Genomic DNA, 21,419 nt, shown 5'->3' on the forward strand with positions numbered 1-21,419 from the left:
GTGAGCACAGGTAGTCGCACGGGACTGTGGTTTCCTTACCCACAGCGAGGAGATGGTCCTGCATGCTATGGTTGTTCACCGGTTGGTATTGCTGGCTTAGTGATTCCTGCCATCTTGGTACTATTGCAAACTATCATAGTGAACGGCGACCACCTGTTACCAAGATGATGTGTGACAGATGACTCCGCTAGGAATGATTTTCCCCGAATCTAGACACTCGAGGCGACCATGAAATGGAGGTTCGTGATAAAGCCCAGTGGTTGTACGACTTCTAAAAGTGTCGCAAGTGCCGGGCAGTCGTGGTTAAAGGCGCTGGCAACTACCGTCATGCCCATCCTGCCAGTTCATAAATTGGGTTCACATTGCAGAGGCGCGACATGCCGACTGTTCCATTTGGTCTGGTTACAGGGACGCTCCCTCTCTCAACTGAGTAGCTACGCCTTTCATTTTCTATCTCAAACACTGCGCATCATTTCACGTAAAACTCAATTCCGGTGGTGGGCTTATTGGTTTCCCACATAAATGAAATATCATTGCATCTTGATGTTTCAGTCTAGCAAGTCATAGAAGTATAAAATTCTAACAAAACATGCTTAGTGGATACAGTATGTTGTATTTTCCGTATTAGATACTGACGGTAGGTGATCTACTAGAAATTTTGGATTTCTTGGCGTTTGGTGTACATAGCAGATCTTCTTCACCGCTGTTAACAATACTAACTGCAACTATTGGCTGGTTCGCAGCACTGATTCCTGCACTTACTCTATGAAAATTTGAAATACTCTGCCGATTTTTCTTGTACAATAGAGGCATCTACTTTAGCGAAATTCTTCGAAGCAAATCCGCACCGGTATCAGGAAAAGACAACGATGCCGCAATTTCCGTTTAAATGCCATAGATACACATCAACTGTATCCTTTTGCACATTGTTGGATACATCAGCTACGATAGATCGGCAACGTTGCCAAGTACACTATCCGTTCAAAAGTATCCGGACACAGACTAGTGGACATTAATATGGGAGTTCGTCCAGCCTTCGCTCTGATGACGGCTTTAAGTTTGTTGCAGGCGCTTTCGATAAGGTGTCTGAATGTCTGTAGAGGAAGGGGAACCCTGTTCTTCCTCTGGAGCCGAAACCACAGAGGGTAGTGTCGTCAGACGCTGAAATCTGGAGCCACGTCTATGTTCTAACTCATCCCAGAAGTATTTAATTGGGTTCAGGTCGGAATTTATTGTCCACAAACCATTGTCTGATAGATGCCGCTTTATGACAGGCTGCATTGTCATGCTGACAGAAACGATCATAGTCTCCGAATCGTTCCTGTACTGTACGCAGTACAAAATGCTGTAAAATTTGTTTATATCCTCGCGTATTTAGCGTTTCCTTAAGCACAATAAGGGGACCACACCATAATTACGAAAAACACCCCATACTGTAACACCACCTTCTCCGTACTACACTGTTTGTACTACACATGGTAGCGGGTAATGTTCTCCAGGCATTCGGGAATCCATGTCCTTCCATCGGATTACAACCGTGTGTAGTATGATTAACCATTCCAAACCACTCTTTTCCAGTGATCCACTGTCCAGTGTCGTCACTGAGCACTGAGTATGAGGAGCTGCTCGACCATTGAACCAAATTCTTTTTAAATCCTTAGTTACGCAGAGTCACTGTGCTAACTGGACTTTGGAAACCTCGAGCGGTTCTGTCAGGTGACTTCATGCGATGCTGTACAGTCACCCTCCGTAAATCTCGACGTTTCCTGTCTGCAAGTACGTAATGTCTGCCTTGTCTCGGTTTATCTGTGGCTGTTCCTTCGCGTTTCCGCTTGACAGTCGTATCACCAATTATTGACTTGGACAAATTTAGGACTCAAATGTCCCTGTTAGATTTGTTATCCAGGAGACCTCCAATGACTAGCCCACATTAGCTCTGTGCTCTCCTGACCGATTCAGTCTCCTGTCACACCTTCGCTAGTGACAGCACAATACTTGCCGCCTCCTTTATATTGTCCTCTCGTGACATCTAGTGGTCACTTCTGCATTACAAAGGGATGCTCGGATGCGTTTGATCAGTGTACCATGTTACACTGTAAAGGCATTACACAAAAAGAAACGAATAATAAAATTCGAAACTTTTCACTTTTGTATAATTGTAAGATGGTATACTTATGTTCACTTGTAGTGAAAATATAATCATACGGAATCGTTAAATAAAATCGTCAGTACAGATTATTGATTCTGGTGTAGACTGGAATTCTTAGTGTTGCAGAGCTACAGAGACCAAATGTAAGCAGCTCCCTCGACGGATAAACTGGTTTGAGTCGGTGAGACGGCAAGAAAGAAGAAAACGTAAAAGTGTCGGTTCAGTATTTTCAACAAGCAAAAAATGGTTTCTGATATAGTACGTCGAATGAGGATCTTCTGTGTGCCAGGCGGATGGCGCTGATCGGGCGTCTTTAACCCAGAAGTGCTCCTACTCAGCACTGCATCGTGCAGATGTAAATCGTCCGTTGCACAGCTTAAATAGCGGCGAGCTGAATTGCATCGGTGAACGTTGCAGCCAGCAGGCCCATCTGTCGATCCACGGTGACTGAGTATGGAGGATGCACGAGCATCTCCGCGCGGGACGCAGGCGGTGGTGCGGCAGCGACTGTACGTCGTTAAGCGTCGCTTTGCCGCGAGCTGCACACGCTCCTCTGCGGTGGCGGCTGGCAGAACCAACACGCGGCCGGTCGCCGCGTACCAACTGCACTCCACTTACCTTCTCACTCGGTGCGATGCACTGCCTTTTGCGGTTTCCATTTCTACAACTTTTTGGCCAGACGATCCACTGCCTATACGTGTTATGATCACACGTCTCGTTACTGGCGGAGAACTCCCTCCCAATAAAAAGGATGTTTCACAATATTCCACGATCTCAATCGGGATAGACATAAAATATAATTGGAGTACGACGCATAGTACCGTAAAGCTAAAGGAACAGCGTTAGTACTCTCACTGGCCAGTGATACAACCTGGGAGATTTTAGAAGGCCAAAGATGAACTTTGAATAATGTTCAAATGTAGTTTAACCCACAGCGCGTTAATCCAGAAAGAAGATTATGGAAATTAAAGCTCAGTATTGCGATGAGTTCATTAGACAAGTGCGAGGTCGGATGGGACATGGCATGAGGAGAAATTCGGCCGTGCTCTTTCTCAAAGAAACCATCCTGCCATTTGCTGTCCTTCAGTTGGTCGAAGGATAACACTGATGGCGACATGCAACGAACTGACGCATGGTGCAGGGAATGGAAATTGAATCTCAATGTAGACAAGTGTAATGTGCTGCGAATACATAGACAGAAAGATCCTTTATCATTTAGCTACAATATAGCAGGTCAGCAACTGGAAGCAGTTAATTCCATAAATTATCTGGGAGTAGGCATTAGGAATGATTTAAAATGGAATGCTCATATAAAGTTGATCGTCGGTAAAGCAGATGTCAGACTGAGATTCATTGGAAGAATCCTAAGGAAATGCAGTCCGAAAACAAAGGAACTTGCTCGCCCACTGCTTGAATATTGTTCACCAGTGTGGGATCCGTACCAGGTAGGGTTGATAAAAGGGATAGAGAAGATCCAACGGAGAGCAGCGCGCTTCGTTACAGGATCATTTAGTAATCGCGAAAGCGTTACGGAGATGATGGATAATCTCCAGTGGAAGACTCTGCAAGAGAGACGCTCAGTAGCTCGGTACGGGCTATTGTTGAAGTTTCGAGAACATAACTTCACCAAGGAGTCAAGCAGTATATTGCTCCCTCCTACGTATATCTCGCGAAAAGACCATGAGGATAAAATCAGAGAGATTAGAGCCCACACAGAGGCATACCGACAATCTTTCTTTCCACGAACAATACGAGACTGGAATAGAAGGGAGAACCGATAGAGGTACCTAAAGTACACCGTCAGGTGACTTGTGGAGTATGAATGTAGATGTAGATGGAGCTTTCTAGTCGTCAGTGCCTGTCCTCTGAGTTAACCACGGCTCCACTTCACTTGGCGCTCTGATGTTACAAAGGAATGTGAGACCATCCTCGATCTGGCATAACAATCATTGGTTTGGTAAAAGCCAGCGTAGACTTTTTTTGTGGCTTACACCCTCATCTGAGCGAATTTCTTGCTGGTTCCCTATCCCTCCCACACACAGAAAAACAGTTAAATATGTATGAACATATCAGGAAAAGTTTGCGCGATTCACAGACAGGTGGAATACGTGACTCTTTTCACTTAGAGTAGCCAACTGGTGCCGGCAGAAAATGCATTGCATGAAAATCAGCTGCCAATTCTAGGATGCGTAAGTGCCCATCATTTGGCATACTCTACCATGGCGGGCCATATCGAAAGAGAAAAAATAAGAATAAGAACTGAAGAATAAAAGGCAGGTGGCCCAGGAGGAGGAGAATGATGATGATGATGATGATGAAGTTGGACAGACAAGTAAGTACGCTGCCAAACAAAAAAATTGATTCTGAAGACGTGGTTGGAAGTCAATGTCAATTTGTACTCGTGCACACCATCGGTGGGTACGCAAATGATTAGAGTTGTAACTCTCTGTGATAGGTAGAACGGTCATAAGAGTACATTAGTTTTGTTCGTATTTAGAGTTCACGGGATGTGAACAAAGTCTCGTTTTGAGTAATCATTGCGAAGCACGCGGAGATGCCGCGTACCTGTATGAGACAGCGTTATCAGCACTGGACGTGGTTTGAAAAGGTTCCCATTGTGGGTTTCCATTTGTTCGGCTGGTCGAATCTTGCAATATACATTGCCATTCCGATATGACGGTGGCTCGACGTTGAACGGCATAAACTTGAGCGCAGGGCTACTCGTTGCCAAAGTTATGGTCGGCTATCATGATTACAACGAGGTACGAGTATGGTCACCGTATTGTGCACCAAGTACATCGTAAGCCGTCCATATCTGCACCCCCCATCCGACAACAAGTAATGAACTCCCTGCAGTATTCTACGTCAACCTGCGTCGTTGGTCGGAGACGCAGCGGCCGGCCGAGGGTAATATCGTCCCACGTGTAAGCCGGCGCTAACACCACAACATAAACGGCGGCGTCTGGAATGTCGGCGCGACCGGGGAAGCATGCGCTGGTGACGAATGGCGTCGCATACCTTCTGGCTTTTCCCTATTTGAGCAGGATTCGAATTATATTCAACTGTCGTCTGAGATTAAGAATATCATCTGTAACTAACTACTTTATTTTACTTTGTCACCAGATGCATGAGGAGCAAAATTAGCTTTTATACTGAAATAAGAATAAATTCTGAGAAAAATAGGAGTAAGCTATAGGGAAAAATGAGTAATAAACAATATGTACAAGAAGGAAGAAGTAAAAATGACATTGAAAGACCAAGAACGTATTGTTCGGATGAGGAAGGGTGTAAGGTAGAGATGCTGCCTTTCGCCCCTACTGCTCAATCTGTGTATCGAAGAAGTAGTGACAGAAAAATTCAAGAGTGGGATTAAAATTCGAGGTTAAAGGATATCAGTGATAAGATTTGCTGATGAAACTTTTATCCTTAGTGAAGGTGAAGAAAATTTACAGGATCTGTTGAGTGGTATAAACACTCCAATGAGAGCAGAATATAGATTCAGTGTAAACAGAAGAACGACGAAAGTAATGAGACGTAGCAGAAATGAGAATAGCGAGATATTTACCATCAAAACTGACCACTAAGTAGACAGTGTTAAGGAATTCTGCTACCTTGGAAGCAAAGTACCCCATGACGGACGAAGCAAGGAGAACATATAAAACAGATTAGCCCAGGAAGAGAGGGCACTTCTGGTCTAGAGAAGCTCTGCTGACATCAGACATAAGCCTTAGTTACAGGAAGAAGTTTCTGAGAATGTACATTTGCAATACAGTATTGTATGGTCGCGAATTATGGACTGTGATAAAACCGGTGCAGAAAAGAATCGAAGTATTTGAGATGGGGTACTACAGATGAATGTTGAAAATTTGGTGGACTGATAGGGTAAGGAATGAGGAGGTTCTCCGCAAAATCGCTGAAGAAAGGTACAAATGGAAAACACACGAAAGTGTAAAAGAAGTGGCTATTGAACTGAAATGACAATATTTAGAACAAAGGCAACGTTCTGCTCCCGAAACCTATTCAGGGCGTCGGTACCGAGGAAGACTGTGGTATTGAATTCAAGTAGGGATCGTGATGATAAGGTGAAGAAAGATTAGGGCAAATACTAACTTATACAGATAGTGACTTTTCTCTCGTACCATACGCGAATGTGATACTGCGGAATGGGATAGCACAGCATATCGCTAATATTGTAACGAAGTTCCCTCTGCCAAGAACTGTACAGTGACTTCGGGAGTGTCTAAGTGGATGCAGATGTAGATACCTCATCTTTATTAGATCGCATCATTGGCGGAACCTACTCTAAGATAAACCATAGCATCTAGTCTTTCAACTAAATATCTGATCATTTTCTGTATTGCTTCAACAACTACCATGTTTTTCTATAAAATTAAAAAACCCATGAAAATGTAGACCTTAGGAAAATAAGAACATTAACGTAACGACGAACCTTGCAATACATTATAAGAATATTCTCTATCCTCTAGACAGCGATGTTGATATCGACAGTTTGTCATAAATTCTGTCGATTCTTTATTTCTTTCTGATTCGACTATTACGTTCTTTGCGTCTGACATTAGCCTCTTTCCCGTTATTCAGGCACGTGCAACTGACACCTTCCACAGAAGATTACAGACGTGTTGTACATTTCAGTTTACTCTGCAGTCACCGGCCAGTGTGGCCGTGCGGTTATAGGCGCTTCAGTCTGGAACCGCGTGACCGCTACGGTCGCAGGTTCGAATCCTGCCTCGGGCATGGATGTGTGTGATGTCCTTAGGTTAGTTAGGTTTAAGTAGTTCTAAGTTCTAGGGGACTTATGACCACAGATGTTGAGTCCCATAGTGCTCAGAGCCATTTGAACTCTGCAGTCGGCACAATGTAGAGTCCAACGTGGTGAAATTTGTTTTCCATTATTATATTTTTAATCTAGAAGATGTTAAAGAATCAATCCCTTTGTATTATTATTCTTCAGCGTAGTTCTCCTAAAGCATTCCCGTTAAAAGAGATAACATGATATGACATTATGTCTCATCCTCTTTGTCTCTCTACCGACGCTTCACGTATTGTAGCCGCACCTGGATTGCTTTCTTGTTTGTTGTATTCTGAGTAATTAGTTTTTTGTAGTGCTTTGCTTACGAAACAAAAGAGTATAGCATTGGTATACAGAGGGCATACAAAAAAACTTTGCGCTAAGCTATAGGCCTATCTGATTTAAAAATTGTCTCCAGTTTATTTTTAAATTGTTAATAATTGTACCACAAAAAAGAGAATGCTTTTTTTAAGTTACGCAATCGTTTAAGCAGACAGCATGTTATGTCACTGTAGCACGCACCAGGATCTAAGATGAATGTTACGTTATCTGTTCACTAAATCGCTTGCTTCAGCAGTACTAGATTATCGAAACGTGACCGACATTGTATTAAACTGTAGCAATTAACCCGAACTAGCCTTGATATAAAAAGTGTTGTTGAATAAATACGATCCCCTTGTTAGAATAGGAGCATATAATTCTAAACACATGAGTGAAATCATAAAAGGGAGAGATTTTACCCTGTAAAATATTAAAATGCGACAGGAGTATGAAATTTCCGAAAGGAATTACCTATAAACTGAAATGATTTCATCTTGCACTGCATTGACACAAGAAACCAAAACAAGAAATAAAAAAGAACACCGGAGAGTAACTACGTTGCAACGAGTGGTTTTTGCTTACCTCTGAAACGAATATTCAAAAACTCTATGTTCTCAATTCAAATTATGGCTCCTATTCGATCACCTAATTTGTCAGCTATTATCAGAAAAAAGCAGTGCGTCCGAACGAAAAGTATGGCATACTGTTCCATGTCTGATAGGGTAGGGCCACATTGAGAGCATAGCTATTAGTCAGAAAGAAGTACATCATTGCATTTGCATGTTCTTTAGCTTTCTCTACTGAACCATTTTTCTGCCTCGGAAAGACTGATTAGTGATGTGCTTGCGGGTATACAGACAAGCTGTTGTTTACATTCTATGCACGACATAGCGACCCAGTCGTCTTTCTCATGTGCTGTGACGTGTATTACGCCTACAAGTTGCCTTGAGTCCAAGACGACAACGATTGGGTCTGTCGTCAAAATATCAAAATATGTTGTGCATAAAATGAAATGAACAACTTTGTTGCACATCCGAAAAGACGTGATTGAACATACTTCTTCTCTATCATTATAATTAATTATTAAGGACTGAACTTTCCTAAGAGACTAAAAACCTACCCCACTATAACACTACGAATACAATTTTACCATAATGAACAAACACATCATCTGATCAAAAGTATCTGGACACCTGTTAGTGGACATTAATGTGGTGTGCGTCCACCCTTCACCTCAATGATCGCTTCTGCACTACTGGGATCACTTTCAATGTGGTGGCCCATTGCCTGTGGAGGAAGGGAAGCCCATACTTCCTCAAGAGCCGAAACCAGAGAAATTAGAGATAATAAACACTGGGGCCTGGAGAGAAGTGAATGATTTAAGTCATTCCAAAGGTGTCCCACGGGCTTCAGGTCGGGACTCTGAGCAACCCAGTCTATTTCAGGAGTGTTATTGTCCCACATTTGCTGCTTTATGACAAAGTGCATTGTCGTGCTGATACAGTCACCGTCTTCAGTTGTGTCTCTGATGCACGCAGTACACATTGCTGTAAAATGTGTTGCTACCCTTCCGCATTTAGAATTTCCTTATTTCCTTAAGGGGGCCAAAAAAAAGAAAAGAAAAAAAAGAAAAAAAAAACATACCGTAACCTCACCACCTCCTCTGTACTTCACTGTTGGCAGTACACATGGCGGCAGATAACACTTCCAGGGATTCGCCAAACCCAAACCCTTTCATCGGGTTGCCACGAGGTACAGCGTAATTCAACACTCCAATTCACTCGTTTCCAGTTATCTATTGTTCAGTGGCGTCGGTCCTTTACATCACCTGAAGTATCGCCGAGTATCGGGTACAGTAAAATGTGCTTTATGAGGAAGTGCTCCACCATTGTGCCGCATTCTTTGTAACTTCCTACACAGAGTCGTCGTGCTAGCTAGGCTACTGGTAGCTTTTCGGCACTCAAGAGTGACTTCTTCCGCTGATTTCATGCAATTGTTTAACAACTCTCTGCATTGCTAGACATTTCTCGTTCGTCACTACAAGAGGAGTGACTGATCTCTGCTTACTTGTGGTTATTCCTTCTCGTTTCCATTTCACAATCACATCACCAGAAGTCGACTTAGACAGCTGTAGAAGGAATGAAATGTCCAAGATGAATTTGTTATTCAGGTGACATCTGACGAGTACTCCAAGTTCGAAGTCACTGTGTTCTGCTGACACAAATACTGTCTAGCTGTTTTTCTACCGACAACAGAGTACTCCCCGCTTCCTTTTATAGTGGCTGGTCCGCCTCTCGTGACACCTTGTGGCCAACTGCACACTGCTTGGGAGTGTCTGGATAGGTTTGATCAGACTGTGTTGTACATGTTTTTGCTTTCACATAGCCAGAATAAATTTAAATATTTTACAACATATAATATTACATGTATTCAGTTACGCCTAAAAATACAAAAAAAATCCTTTGATCTCTCTTCCTTATAAATCTGCCTATAGTAAGAAAATAATGTCCGGCTGAGACAGAGCCCGTGCGCTGAGAGGGGAGGTGTTGCAGCAGTGCGGTGTGTTCGCAGGCGGGCTGTACCTGAAGCCGGACGACAGCAACCTGTACACGACGGTCGAGCCGACGCTCTCCAGCAACCCCAACGTGTTCTTCCAGCGGAGCGGGCTCCACCCTGGCCTCATCTACTAACACAAGTGAGTAATAAATAAACACCCACTGTTTGACAAACGTTTGGAATGTCAGGCAGCAAGGCACCGATTAATTGAGAACAAACATCAAACAAAATTATTTATAACAATAAAAAATAAATGTCGTGTGACTAGGGCCTCCCGTCGGGTAGACCGTTCACCGGGTGCAAGTCTTTCGATTTGACGCCACTTCAGCCACTTGCACGTCAATGGGGATGAGATGAGATGAGGATGATTAGGACACCACAACACCCAGCCCCTGAGCCGAGAAAATCTCCGACCCAGACGGTAATCGAACCCGGGCCCTTAGGATTGACATTCTGTCGCGCTGACCACTAAGCTATCAGGGGTGGACTATAACAATAAGTACGGTTAATGATCGAGTAAGTGTATTTAGAGAGCTGGAAATGCCGTACGTTCAAACGTAAATAGCTCAGTAACCTCCACTCGCGTTTATTAAAAGCAACGCCGGCCGGGGTGGCCGTGCGGTTCTAGGCGCTTCAGTCTGGAACCGCGTGACCGCTACGGTCGCAGGTTCGAATCCTGCCTCGGGCAAGGATGTGTGTGATGTCCTTAGGTTAGTTAGGTTTAAGTAGTTCTAAGTTCTAGGGGACTGATGACCTAAGATGTTGAGTCCCATAGTGCTCAGAGCCATTTGAACCATTAAAAGCAACAGTTAAGACATGATTTCAGCAAATCTTACATCTGTGTGCTGTTAGCATGTTTATGGTAATTCTCATAACAGAAAATTATCAGTAGTTCCTCAGAGTGTGCCGTGTTTTCGTGTACGCAAAAAACCCTTTTTCGACATAGATATTAAGTGCACTATTTCAGGAGATTTAGTTCCGAACAGATTTATCATTGAACTGTCTAGTAAGTAACCGAAGAACTTAGTTTCGTAATCTACGGTATACAGATTATTTAGACCAGGTTTCCAAGTTGTTTGTAAGTAACGGTGAGTGTGAGGTGTTCGACCTGTCGGAGAAAAATTAGCTTCCGGATACTGCTTGGCTGTCGTGCTAGATGCTATTATCTTGGGGAATGTTGTGGTGTGGATAAAGGTAGCTAATTTGTTCATATTTTTCATGTTATTGGCTGAGAGCATTAGTGACATACTACCTGCTACTCTAAATTTTTTTCAGTCAACACTCGCAAAACTTTGCGGCTATTTCGGGTTTGCCTGTCTAGTAACTATCAGTGTCCTATAAATATCGCTTGGCTGATGGCTACATCGAAACATGCTAGGAGTCAACACATGTTAGGAAATCCTAAGATGTTCTGGTCTTCAGTTAAATCAGTAAACGGATCAAATCCAACTCTCCAGATTCTCTGTGACCGTACTGACGTCGAAACGGAGGATGACTGAAAGAAGGCTGAAATACTAAAATCCTTTTTCTACTTTAATAACTAAGTCTGACAAAGGTTACTCTTTAGTTATTGCCTACAGTTCTAAATATATTTCTAAAACATTAGATTTTTTAACGAAAATAATATTTCGCAACTGCGTGAGGATCTGACTCCAGAATTACAAAAAGAAGTCAGGTCAACCATCAATAAGGCAAAATTTCTATTTTATTATTTTTTTTAATATAATCGTATCGCTAGGGCCCCCCGTCGGGCAGACCGTTCACCGGGTGCCGGTCTTTCAATTTGACGCCACGTCGGCGGCCTGCAGTCGATGAGGAAGATAGTATGATGATGACAGCACAACACCCAGTCCCTGGACGGAGAAAATTCCCCGACCCAGCCGGGAATCGAACCCAGGTCCAGAGGATTGACAGTCCGTCACGCTGACCATTCAGCTACCGGCGGCTATTGATGCATGTGTCAACGTTCAACCTTTTCTGCTTCAGATCACGTCCAGATTTCGTCTAATGGTTTTGAACGGTCACTAGTTTTCCACCCTGTACACCAGAGCAAAAACTTGCTGTCGCGCTGTACTCCAAACGGGCGTGGTCATTTTCACTGGGGCTGCATGCCCAGGATGTCCTTTGCTAAGGTTCGAGTCGTCCAGGAGTGTCATCAGTGTCAGAATCTGTCAAGAACGTAGTCTTGTTGCTCATCGCAAGGCAAATTGTTGTTTCCGACCGCGAAATGTGTGACCGAACGGGGTACCGCAATGTTTAGCTCGCTGGACTCGCATTCGCGAGGACGACAGTTCTAACCCACGTCTTGCCATCCTGATTTAGGTTTTCCGTGATTTCCTTAAATCGCTTTTCCTAATCCGAGCTTGTACTCCGTCTGTAATAACTTCGTTATGGACGGAATTCTTGACCACCCGTGAGAGAATCTCGTAATTTCAACACTGGGTCATGAAGTTCTGACACCCATCGCAGAAGCGTCAAAAGGAGTGAAATATGGGCAAGAGGGAGTGCGACGCCCTTCCCATCGTGTAACACGTCCACGCTGGAGATGGAAAAAGCTGTAGTGAAATTTGGCGCCAATGCGGCGTCATTAACGCACGTTATACGTCCGTCACATGAAGTCCCGGGCTGTGACGTTCTTCGCACTTGTCGACACGTTGATGTTTAAAGCGTCGCCAAACCCGAGGGAGACGTCGCAGGGCGCCACGCTTCTGCAGCGTTATAGAGGAAGGCTGTAGGCACTTTTGAACCACATTTCAAACTTCTGCATCAAAATAGGAGACAATTACGGGGTTTCAAAAAATGACACTTTATTGCGCTGGCAGTTTATACAGAATTTCGACGCTATGAAATTGCAGTCAATGCAGGAAGGCCCGCACAGGTTCGAATCTGCAGGGATAGGCAGGCAACTCACAACAAAAACCAATGTAGGGTTTTACGCGTAAATAGGCAGAAAGATCTGTTATAGTATGATTGCACGATTGCAGAACAGTCACTAGAAGCAATCAAATTCGTTATTATCGGGGACAACGTTTAAAGAGCAGTTTGAAGTAGAGCGATTACATAAAACTAATAACAGGTTATAAAGCTGCCAGACGAAGATTCATTGAAAGAATTCCCAGAATCTGTAGTCCACCTGAAGGAGACCAATACCTGAATACTGCTCACCATTCTGGGATCCATACCAGAAGCGTAAATAAAAAAGATCCAAAGAAAAGGAGCACGTTTCGTCACACGTTCATTGAGTTTTCCAGCTTTGCGTCGACTGTTGAACCACACTGAGATATGAGTCAACATAAATCGACTACTCTGTCAGTTAATGGGTCAAACATAGGTTTGTGCGATTCTGCACTGCTGCACATTGGATGTTGCGATAATACTTGTCCGTTCACAATCTCAAAATTTTTCTTTCTGTCTTCTAGATTTTACGTTCCTGCTGCAAAGTGAGCGACGATCAGCGCTAGGTGATGTAATTGCCACCATCTGATGTCAGTGCGATGCGCTTGTAACATAGCTCGCGGAAAAAAGTAGGTATTTCAAAGCAGTAAAATAGCGACTTGTCGTCGTTTCTGTCCACAGCTTCCCTAACTTACCACAGTAACAATGTTCAGCACGTCCAGAATGGGCAATACAAAGTCCACTAGTGAGTTTTCTCTTATAATTTCTTGTGTTAAATCTGAACTTCCCTAGAGAAGAGTTATTTTCGAACTTCATCTTCATTTATGCTCTCAAACATCCATTGTACTTCTGAAAGGGAATTTTGCTGTAGCTCGGTTTTTGTAACTGTTCCTAAAGGCTTCTTCATCCGAGTGTCAGGAAAAGTAGTATCTCCCATTTACTTTTAAAACCATGAATTGTCTTATGAGTTTTCTCATTGACAGTTACAGGAATTTTAAATTTTCTTCTTTAATCAGAAAAGCAACCCTTAAATATGTCTCCTATCCAGAGACTTTGTGGTAAAAGACGTATCTTGACTATCAATCTGTGTGGCTTTCTTTCTCGAATATTTCAGTTATTTATTACTAGTTCTCATTTGGTTCAGTGTCGTGTTCCATGTGCCGTCTTTTCAGTGCTTTGTGTCTTACAGTTTATGGTCGTTGCGGTGAGCTTCGTAGCTGCAATTATGTTCATGATTCGTAATGGAAAATCCGGGAGAAAAATCAGCTGCGTCGTAGTTCAAACACATTACTTCAGCTCACTTAGCTCCTCGCTACCGATATACTTCCATCCAATACGGGGGACTCGTAGGCTACAATACGACTTCCAAGGATTGTGTCCACAGATAAGCACAATCCAGTGCAATATGAGCACATTCACACGACCACATCACATGCTGAACTTGTGCGTACGATGGTTCACCTTCAGTTGATTTCCTCCTGCAGATTGTGTCTTAAAGTCCCGGGTATAAAGCAGCCATACTTTCTCCAATGCGTATTGGAGAGAAGCGGATCCATGATTGCTTACTAAGCGGAGTTCTGCATTGTAGGACCTGCTCTGACTCGTCTGTTGGTCCTGACAAGCTCATTAAGTGCTTACAGTGTTTTTTCAAAAGGAAAGTAATTAGTTCTGTCGAAGGAAAATGTATCTGGAAGTACGCATCTGCTTCAAGAGAAACGTCCGACTCTGTAATTTAATCCAGGAATAAATTGTCCCATTTGGCCAGAACTGAAGAAAATAGTGCTTAAAAAACTTACCAAGTTACAATCCAGCCGAATTAGATGACTTGTACTTTGTACGAACACATGAATTCTGCATCCGGCCAACCACTGACAACACCGAGTGAGCACTGTCGTAGAGACCACGCTGAAGACGACTCATAGTATCCCTCAGTGCGATGACTACCTGCGCCTTCCAAATTTTCCTCATTTTCCGTAAACTGTGGCTGTCGATAGGCCGCGATTTGAAAGGAAAAAGAGATAACGTTACTGTTCATATAAATCACTGAAACTTCTGTTTGAGCTTCCAAGTGCTACCGTAGTGCTTAGAGACATCTAATATAGGAATGAAATCTAGTCGTTATATTACACAATCCATGTGAAACATGGTAGTAACGTAATTCCCAAAAACAGAACGTCCCTCCACTCTGTAAAAATTTGCGGGAGTAAGTTCACTGAATACAGTCTTCGTAGTAGGTGTCCATTACAAACGCGGGTGGAAAGTTGGACCACAGATTTGGGGAACTCAGATATCCCTCCAAGAGAAGAGGGTGCTCCTGGTACAAAGGGTATTCAGTAATGAAAGAGACAAATGGCTATAAAACAAAAATCGTATATTAAATCAATATTGTTTTTGTGATTCTTCAGTTTCTCCCGGCGTATTTGTTGCTCGAACAGTCCACGGGTATACTGCCGGTTCATACTGTCCAACGGGCACAATATTTCGGCGATCAGACATGTCGCCATCGTCAGCGCACCTGACGATGGCGACATGTCTGATCGCCGAAATATTGTGCCCGTTGGACACTATGAACCGGCAGTATACCCGTGGACTGTTCGAGCAATATAGTTTTTGTCTTTTTCACCATATAATTCCCACCACCTTCTATGCACTTGTCTCATGTATGTCGCAGATAGTTTTGTACTTTTTTTTGTCTTCTCTGCCGTTGGACCTGACGCCACCCAATGCTCCTTCCATCGAACAAGAAAGATAGAAAGACGATGGGGCAAAGAGGTCAGGGCCGTAAGAAACATGAGGAAAGACCTCCCAAACTACTTAGCCAACAGTTTTAGCGTCATGGGCCGTGTGAGGTCGATCTTTGTCTTGGAGAAGAGGCATGCCTCCTCGGCCATTCCGAACATACCCTCTTAAACGCGAACTTGTCTTTGTTCCTAATCATACCAGCGTAGTATGGCTGTTGATAGTGTATTACCCCTCCAAAAAACTACATAAAATCGGACAGTGGGCATTCCAAAAGATAGATATCATGACCTTACCAGCTGTTGACTAAAGGCTGCGTTTCAAATATCTTACGGACAGGCGGGTAGGAGTGTCTCCATTGCATGCTTTTACGTTTGGACTCCGGTTCAGAATGATGTGTCGAAGCTGTCGTTTGCTAATTAAAAGTATTTTTGAGATCAGGGAAAATGCGAAATCTCTGTTCTTTATGATGAACGGTAAGCTCTCGGGGAACCCATCTTGGATTAGTCTTACGGTAGTTTAGTTAGTTTTCAATAACGAAATGAGTTTTACACCAACACTTACTCGACGTATTTCAGCAGTTTATTCAACCGTAGGCCCACCATCTCGGATAACCGAATCAATTCGGGCTTGCAATGCCGAGGTCGACGCTGCCACCAGATACGGGAACTGTGCTAGTCACTTACGCTTTCGGGGACACTTTTAAGCTTTTCCATTCACGCGTAAAAACTCGCACGTTACATGCAATATACGCTGTATTTTTTTGTTCATCGAGAGAATATTTCTCATTGTAGTACGCTTTCCGAAAGTATAAATCCGATCACAAAATGCTGTTCTTCAGAAGTACTTAATTTAAGCAGACACACGATCGTAGCTAAATTTCCTAGCAAGAAAACAAAAGCAGCCAGAAGGGTGGGGGAAACGAAATTAAGCTTCACGGGATGAGACTGTATGGGAGTTATTTCAGTGATTACAGAACCGAGAAATTTGCAAGCAGTATGGGAGTATGACATTGCATCCCCTCTGACCGAGACCCATGTACTAATTCAGTTGAGAAGCTTGTCACAAAGCCACAGTATCCTCTCCCGAGGCAAGCTCACAACTGTTGTAATTGGGTCTTGATATCCCGGATACTGAAACCTGGACAGAGTTGAAGCCCGATCTCATGCCACTCATGTTCTATCGGAGACAGGACAGTGGATCTTGCTGGCAATGGGAGTACCTCAGCGTCACGCAGACAGTTCATAGAAGCACGTGTCATGTATAGACGAGCATTACCCTGTTGACAAACGCAATCACGATGCTGTCGCAGCCGGCCGCTGTGGCTAAGCAGTTCTAGGCGCTTCAGTCTGGAACCGCGCGATCGCTATAGTCGCAGGTTCGAATCCTGCCTCGGGCATGGATGTGTGTGATGTCCTTAGGTTAGTTAGGTTTAAGTAGTTCTAAGTTCTAGGGGACTGTTGATCTCAGATGTTAAGTCCTATAGTGCTCAGAGCCATTTGAACCATTTGATGCTGTCGCATGAGAGGTAACACGTGAGGATGCAGGCGACCGTGATGTGTCGTTGTACCGTCAGAGTTCCCACAGTCACAATCAGCCGTGACCTCAAGGCATACCCCAAGCCTCTGCACAGCAGGACGCCAGGGGTAACACCGCTCTCCAAAACATTTCAAGAATGGGCCCTCTCCAGAGGTTGCTGCCATACGCGGCAGCGATGGTCATCCGGTGTCGTGCGGAACCGCGACTCGTTTCTGAACACAGTGGGACGCCGTTCATCACCAGTCCATGCTCCCCGGTCACGTCAACTCTGGAAACGCAGCCTTTTGTGTTCCCGAGTCCCACTGCCGCCAGTCTCCGGCCAGTAGTGCAGAATGACACAGGGAGTGCACTACACGTCCTTGCATTGCAGGTGCTGATGTGAAAAAGAAAGGATGCGCAATACAGCGACCCTCCCTTGTGGGTCGATTGGGACCTTGACTACAAGTATGTCTACCCTCGTACTCGCGAAGTCCAACATCGTATCACTGTCACATGCGATACGACCAGCCGGTCAAATGGAGTCCCCATTCAGACTGTGGCGCAAATAGCGTCGTCTCACACGAGTGTGCGTCACCTCCGTGTCCGTCACGGTGATCAGTGAACATCTGTCTCTGTCCACGTCCCCTTTGCATGCCCTACCAGGCCTGATAACAACACTAAAGTGGTCGTCGTTCTACTCTAATCATTTACATACACGCCGATGGTACGTACGTGCAGGAAGTTACATTGACTTTCGACCGTGTCTTTCAGGTGCCTCCCTGTTTTTGTCATGCAGTGTAAACATTAGATATTCCGTTCACGTAAATATTAATCGAACAAACGACTAACACGCTTCACAAAGTTGGCGACTAACATAAAAATTTCAATTCTGTATATTAGGTTTGCCTTCAGTATAAATGTTTATCTGCTCCTCGTAGTACGCTGAGGCGAACTTTGAACGGCAGTATGTGGAAGTGATGCCTCCTTCTGGATGAGGCAGACGCTCTGTTTGTGTGTCTCCGTGTGAGGCGAGGTGCAAGATACGGGCCACTTGCTGCATTGCCGACTGCTGGATGAACCTTGCACACGAGAAGACTTTTTTAAAGTTAATAAAATGGCCATTCGTGCCACAATTTTCTGAAAAAAAACGGACAAGAAAAATTAACAAATAAATACTGGGCACTACATTCGAATAACGAAGTGAATTACAAGGTGCCTGAATCTGTTAAGGAGGTCTAGTCACCAAACCCTGGCGGAGTTAAACCGTCCTCATGAACTATAAGTAGGTAACTGTAAACTGCGATTCAGCTAACAACTTCTAAATATTCGTATTAAGTACCATAGATTAGGTGCGAAGATGATATTTTGCCAAAATAACAATTATTTTTTAAAGACCTAAATATAAAAAATCGTTCATTCATGTACTTCAATAATCAACAGATAGCGCCCACTGTCATGTTTTTTATTACTTTTATTCCTATTTTATTTCATAATACTATAAGTAATTACCACAAAACACGTAAGTCCAAAATCATTCCACTGTCTTCTAGATCATTCAAGACTGGTTTATATCAGATTGAGATTAATTAAACAGTTCATTAAAGATGTGGCAACTGATTCCGCTTCTCTTCACTTTCTGATACAAATCTTTTGCCCCAAACCATGCTGCAGATATGGAAAGTGGAATTTTTTCGTGGTTTTCAAATTCGGCTCATGTTACAATCAATCAGTCAAAAGATATATAGCAAGCAGTGACTCCAGCAGTACGTAATGAATGCGAGTCATTCAGAATGTTGGTGAATGGGTTTCTAGATAAGAGAATAAGTGAGAATGTCAATTAAAAATGCACTACTTGCATTCATATAGTGATTTCTGTAGGCAGGACTTAGGAAACCTGGTAAACGATTTCACTGCGGCATTGACACTATGGAAGAAAGAAGCCAAAGAAAGTGGGATACATCTATGACAGAGGACTACATCTGGGTCTCAGTGCCTGAAATGAAGGCAGTACTACACAAGTGAAGAAGCCGTTCTGATGTTCATTTTTTAATTAATTTCTTCCCAATCTGTTACGTGATATAAGAGGTGCTGTGTTTGTAAATATTAATTTTTCTATATTAATCTGATTCTTATATACAATAGCTACTTACGTTAGTCTAGTTTCAGTAAAAGTTAATATTTTGAAATACGACTAAAACATTGAAATTAGATAAAAAGTAATTTTACATGCTATGTCAGTATGGACAAGTCATATATAAACATCAAAAAATTTTGATGAACAAAAACTTGGTTTTGCTACCCTGTATTATCACCATAATAAGGAAATGTACAGGAACAACTATATATTACAACAGTACGAACACTCTTAGCCGCTAAATGACAATTAACATGAAAATAAATTTTAAAAGTGTTAATTATACAATACATTGAGGTGCCAGTATAGTTCGTTCCCACTCTTGTTAAGACCATCTCCCTGAGTGAATACAGACTTTCCCGAGGTGTACTGCTGATGAAAAGCTCACGAGTTTCTACGCGAGCGGCAGCGTTAAAATACCACCACGTTCCGATGAGTGTCGTACTCATCTCCTGGCCAGGGGACTAGGATTCATCAGATGCTTTTGTACATAACAAACTTCGAAACGTCGTGGTATCTTCAAATTGTTACCCGGCTGGAAAACCGAGAGCTTTCCCGTCAGCATGTGACCCTGTTGTGATATATCTATCGCTGTTGATATTAATCGTACAACTCTTTCTCTGCTGTAATTAAAACCACATGCTTTACGATTTTTTTTCTGTCGCTTGCTCTGGTTTTCACGCACTACTCATTTAAAAGCTGGAATTTACCGTTACAGGTGCAGATTACGGCCCGTCGCAGCTGCCAGTCATACGAAAGGACTCGCGGACTGAAACTACTGATTTCCTACTGTATACCGTCCCTGAAACTTGGCCAGTCCTTTACAAAGAAGCTTTGTCACCCAGAATTAGGTTTCGCGGGGTAAGATGGTACTGCTATACTACCGCACATTGAAGTAAAACCATTTCATAATTTGCTGCTAAACGACCTCTCAACTGTCGCTTTCATTGTTTCAGATTCCCCTGGTGCTAACGATAACTGCTTGCAAGGACATACGACAATGTTGACTGGAGCAATTTCGTCGTTATGGTAAGCTAGCGGAGTCCGAAGCGCCGCCGGCTGCAGGATGTGAACCGATACAAAAAATACAAACCGTGCCAATTTACATTCCCTGATCTCAGTGCAGAGAGTACAGCAGACTGCTTACTGCTCCTCATCTACTAAAGGCGCGTTGCTGCGTCTGCTCTGTGACTGATTATCGGAGCTGAAGCTCCGCGGTGTGACAAAGTGTGAAAGTAGAACGTTCAGAGTAACTCACAGTGAAAAGAAAGTGAACGTCGTACCATATTTTCCCTAGTCATCCTATCGTTGAGAGACCAGCGCTCAGACATGTAGAAACCCATATCTGTGTCTTCTCTGGTTTACCTTGCGTAAGTTCCACAAAAAAAGAAAAGTCACCATCGCTGCATCGTTGAATAAAATTTTATTCAATTAATCGAATAGACATTGATGAGTTTCGGCGCTGTGATTCTGTACATTGATTTGAAATGAACTGTAAGGTGAACTGAAATATACTCAAGTCAATCTTATGTGGCTCATCTGCTGTCAAAGCATTAGACTATTAATGGTTTTGTTCGATTCAGGCTTGAGACTTTAAATTCAAAATACATGATTTGTTACTACCCGCCGATTCCGTCAGGATTATTTTGAGAACAAACATATCTATATGAGTTCACATTTCGTCAAAATATTATAATTTGACACAAGAAAGCTCTCTACGAGGAAAGACAGGGAGGATCATTTTGTGTTCAAGAATCTTGTAACAAGATTTAAAATAAATCATTTTGTACAAAATTTCAGTTTGTCTTCACCAGCATTTCTTTTTGTACCTGCTTAGCTCTTATTTAGCGTATCAGCGAAAACAAAAACATAGCCAGCTGTAATTAAGTAATTTACTTCTTCATTATTATGACGCTGATACAGGTAAGACGTTTGTGTAGTTATGGTTCATGAATCCTATTCTAAAGATCCCTTTTCGTCCCCAGCATCTGTTACAAACTGGAGAAAGATCTGCAGTCTGTGAAACAAACACATTAAGGGTATGATCAACGACCTAGAGATAAAAAGTGCAACACAGATCAACGAACTAGACTTCGTACTGTAAATGCGGGCGCTGATGACCGCATAGTTGAGCACCCCAGAAACGAATCATCATCATCATCATCTACTGTAAATTCAGAGTTATGTGTGACAGGACAAACTGAAATAAAATGAGAGTGAAATAAGACTCACAAATAGGCTGATATAAGATATAACCATTTAGCCGTTGGTACTGGACAGTTTCGAAAGGAAATGTT

At 43.0% G+C, this 21,419-nt stretch overlaps 1 protein-coding gene across 1 annotated transcript in view; it reads left to right on the forward strand.

Annotated features, from left to right (window-relative positions):
* LOC124753411 overlaps nucleotides 1–20,916 on the forward strand; it is a 110,673-nt gene extending 89,757 nt beyond the window's left edge. The window contains exons 8-10 of the mRNA XM_047249018.1: nucleotides 9,852–9,975; nucleotides 19,841–19,983; nucleotides 20,079–20,916. Of these exons, the coding sequence (XP_047104974.1) occupies nucleotides 9,852–9,970 (119 nt within the window). The 3' untranslated portion in view covers nucleotides 9,971–9,975; nucleotides 19,841–19,983; nucleotides 20,079–20,916. The remainder of the gene's footprint in view (nucleotides 1–9,851; nucleotides 9,976–19,840; nucleotides 19,984–20,078) is intronic.
* Nucleotides 20,917–21,419: the final 503 nt, after the last annotated feature.

This window comes from Schistocerca piceifrons, chromosome 1 (genome assembly GCF_021461385.2).
Source record: "Schistocerca piceifrons isolate TAMUIC-IGC-003096 chromosome 1, iqSchPice1.1, whole genome shotgun sequence".
Classification (NCBI taxonomy): domain Eukaryota; kingdom Metazoa; phylum Arthropoda; class Insecta; order Orthoptera; family Acrididae; genus Schistocerca; species Schistocerca piceifrons.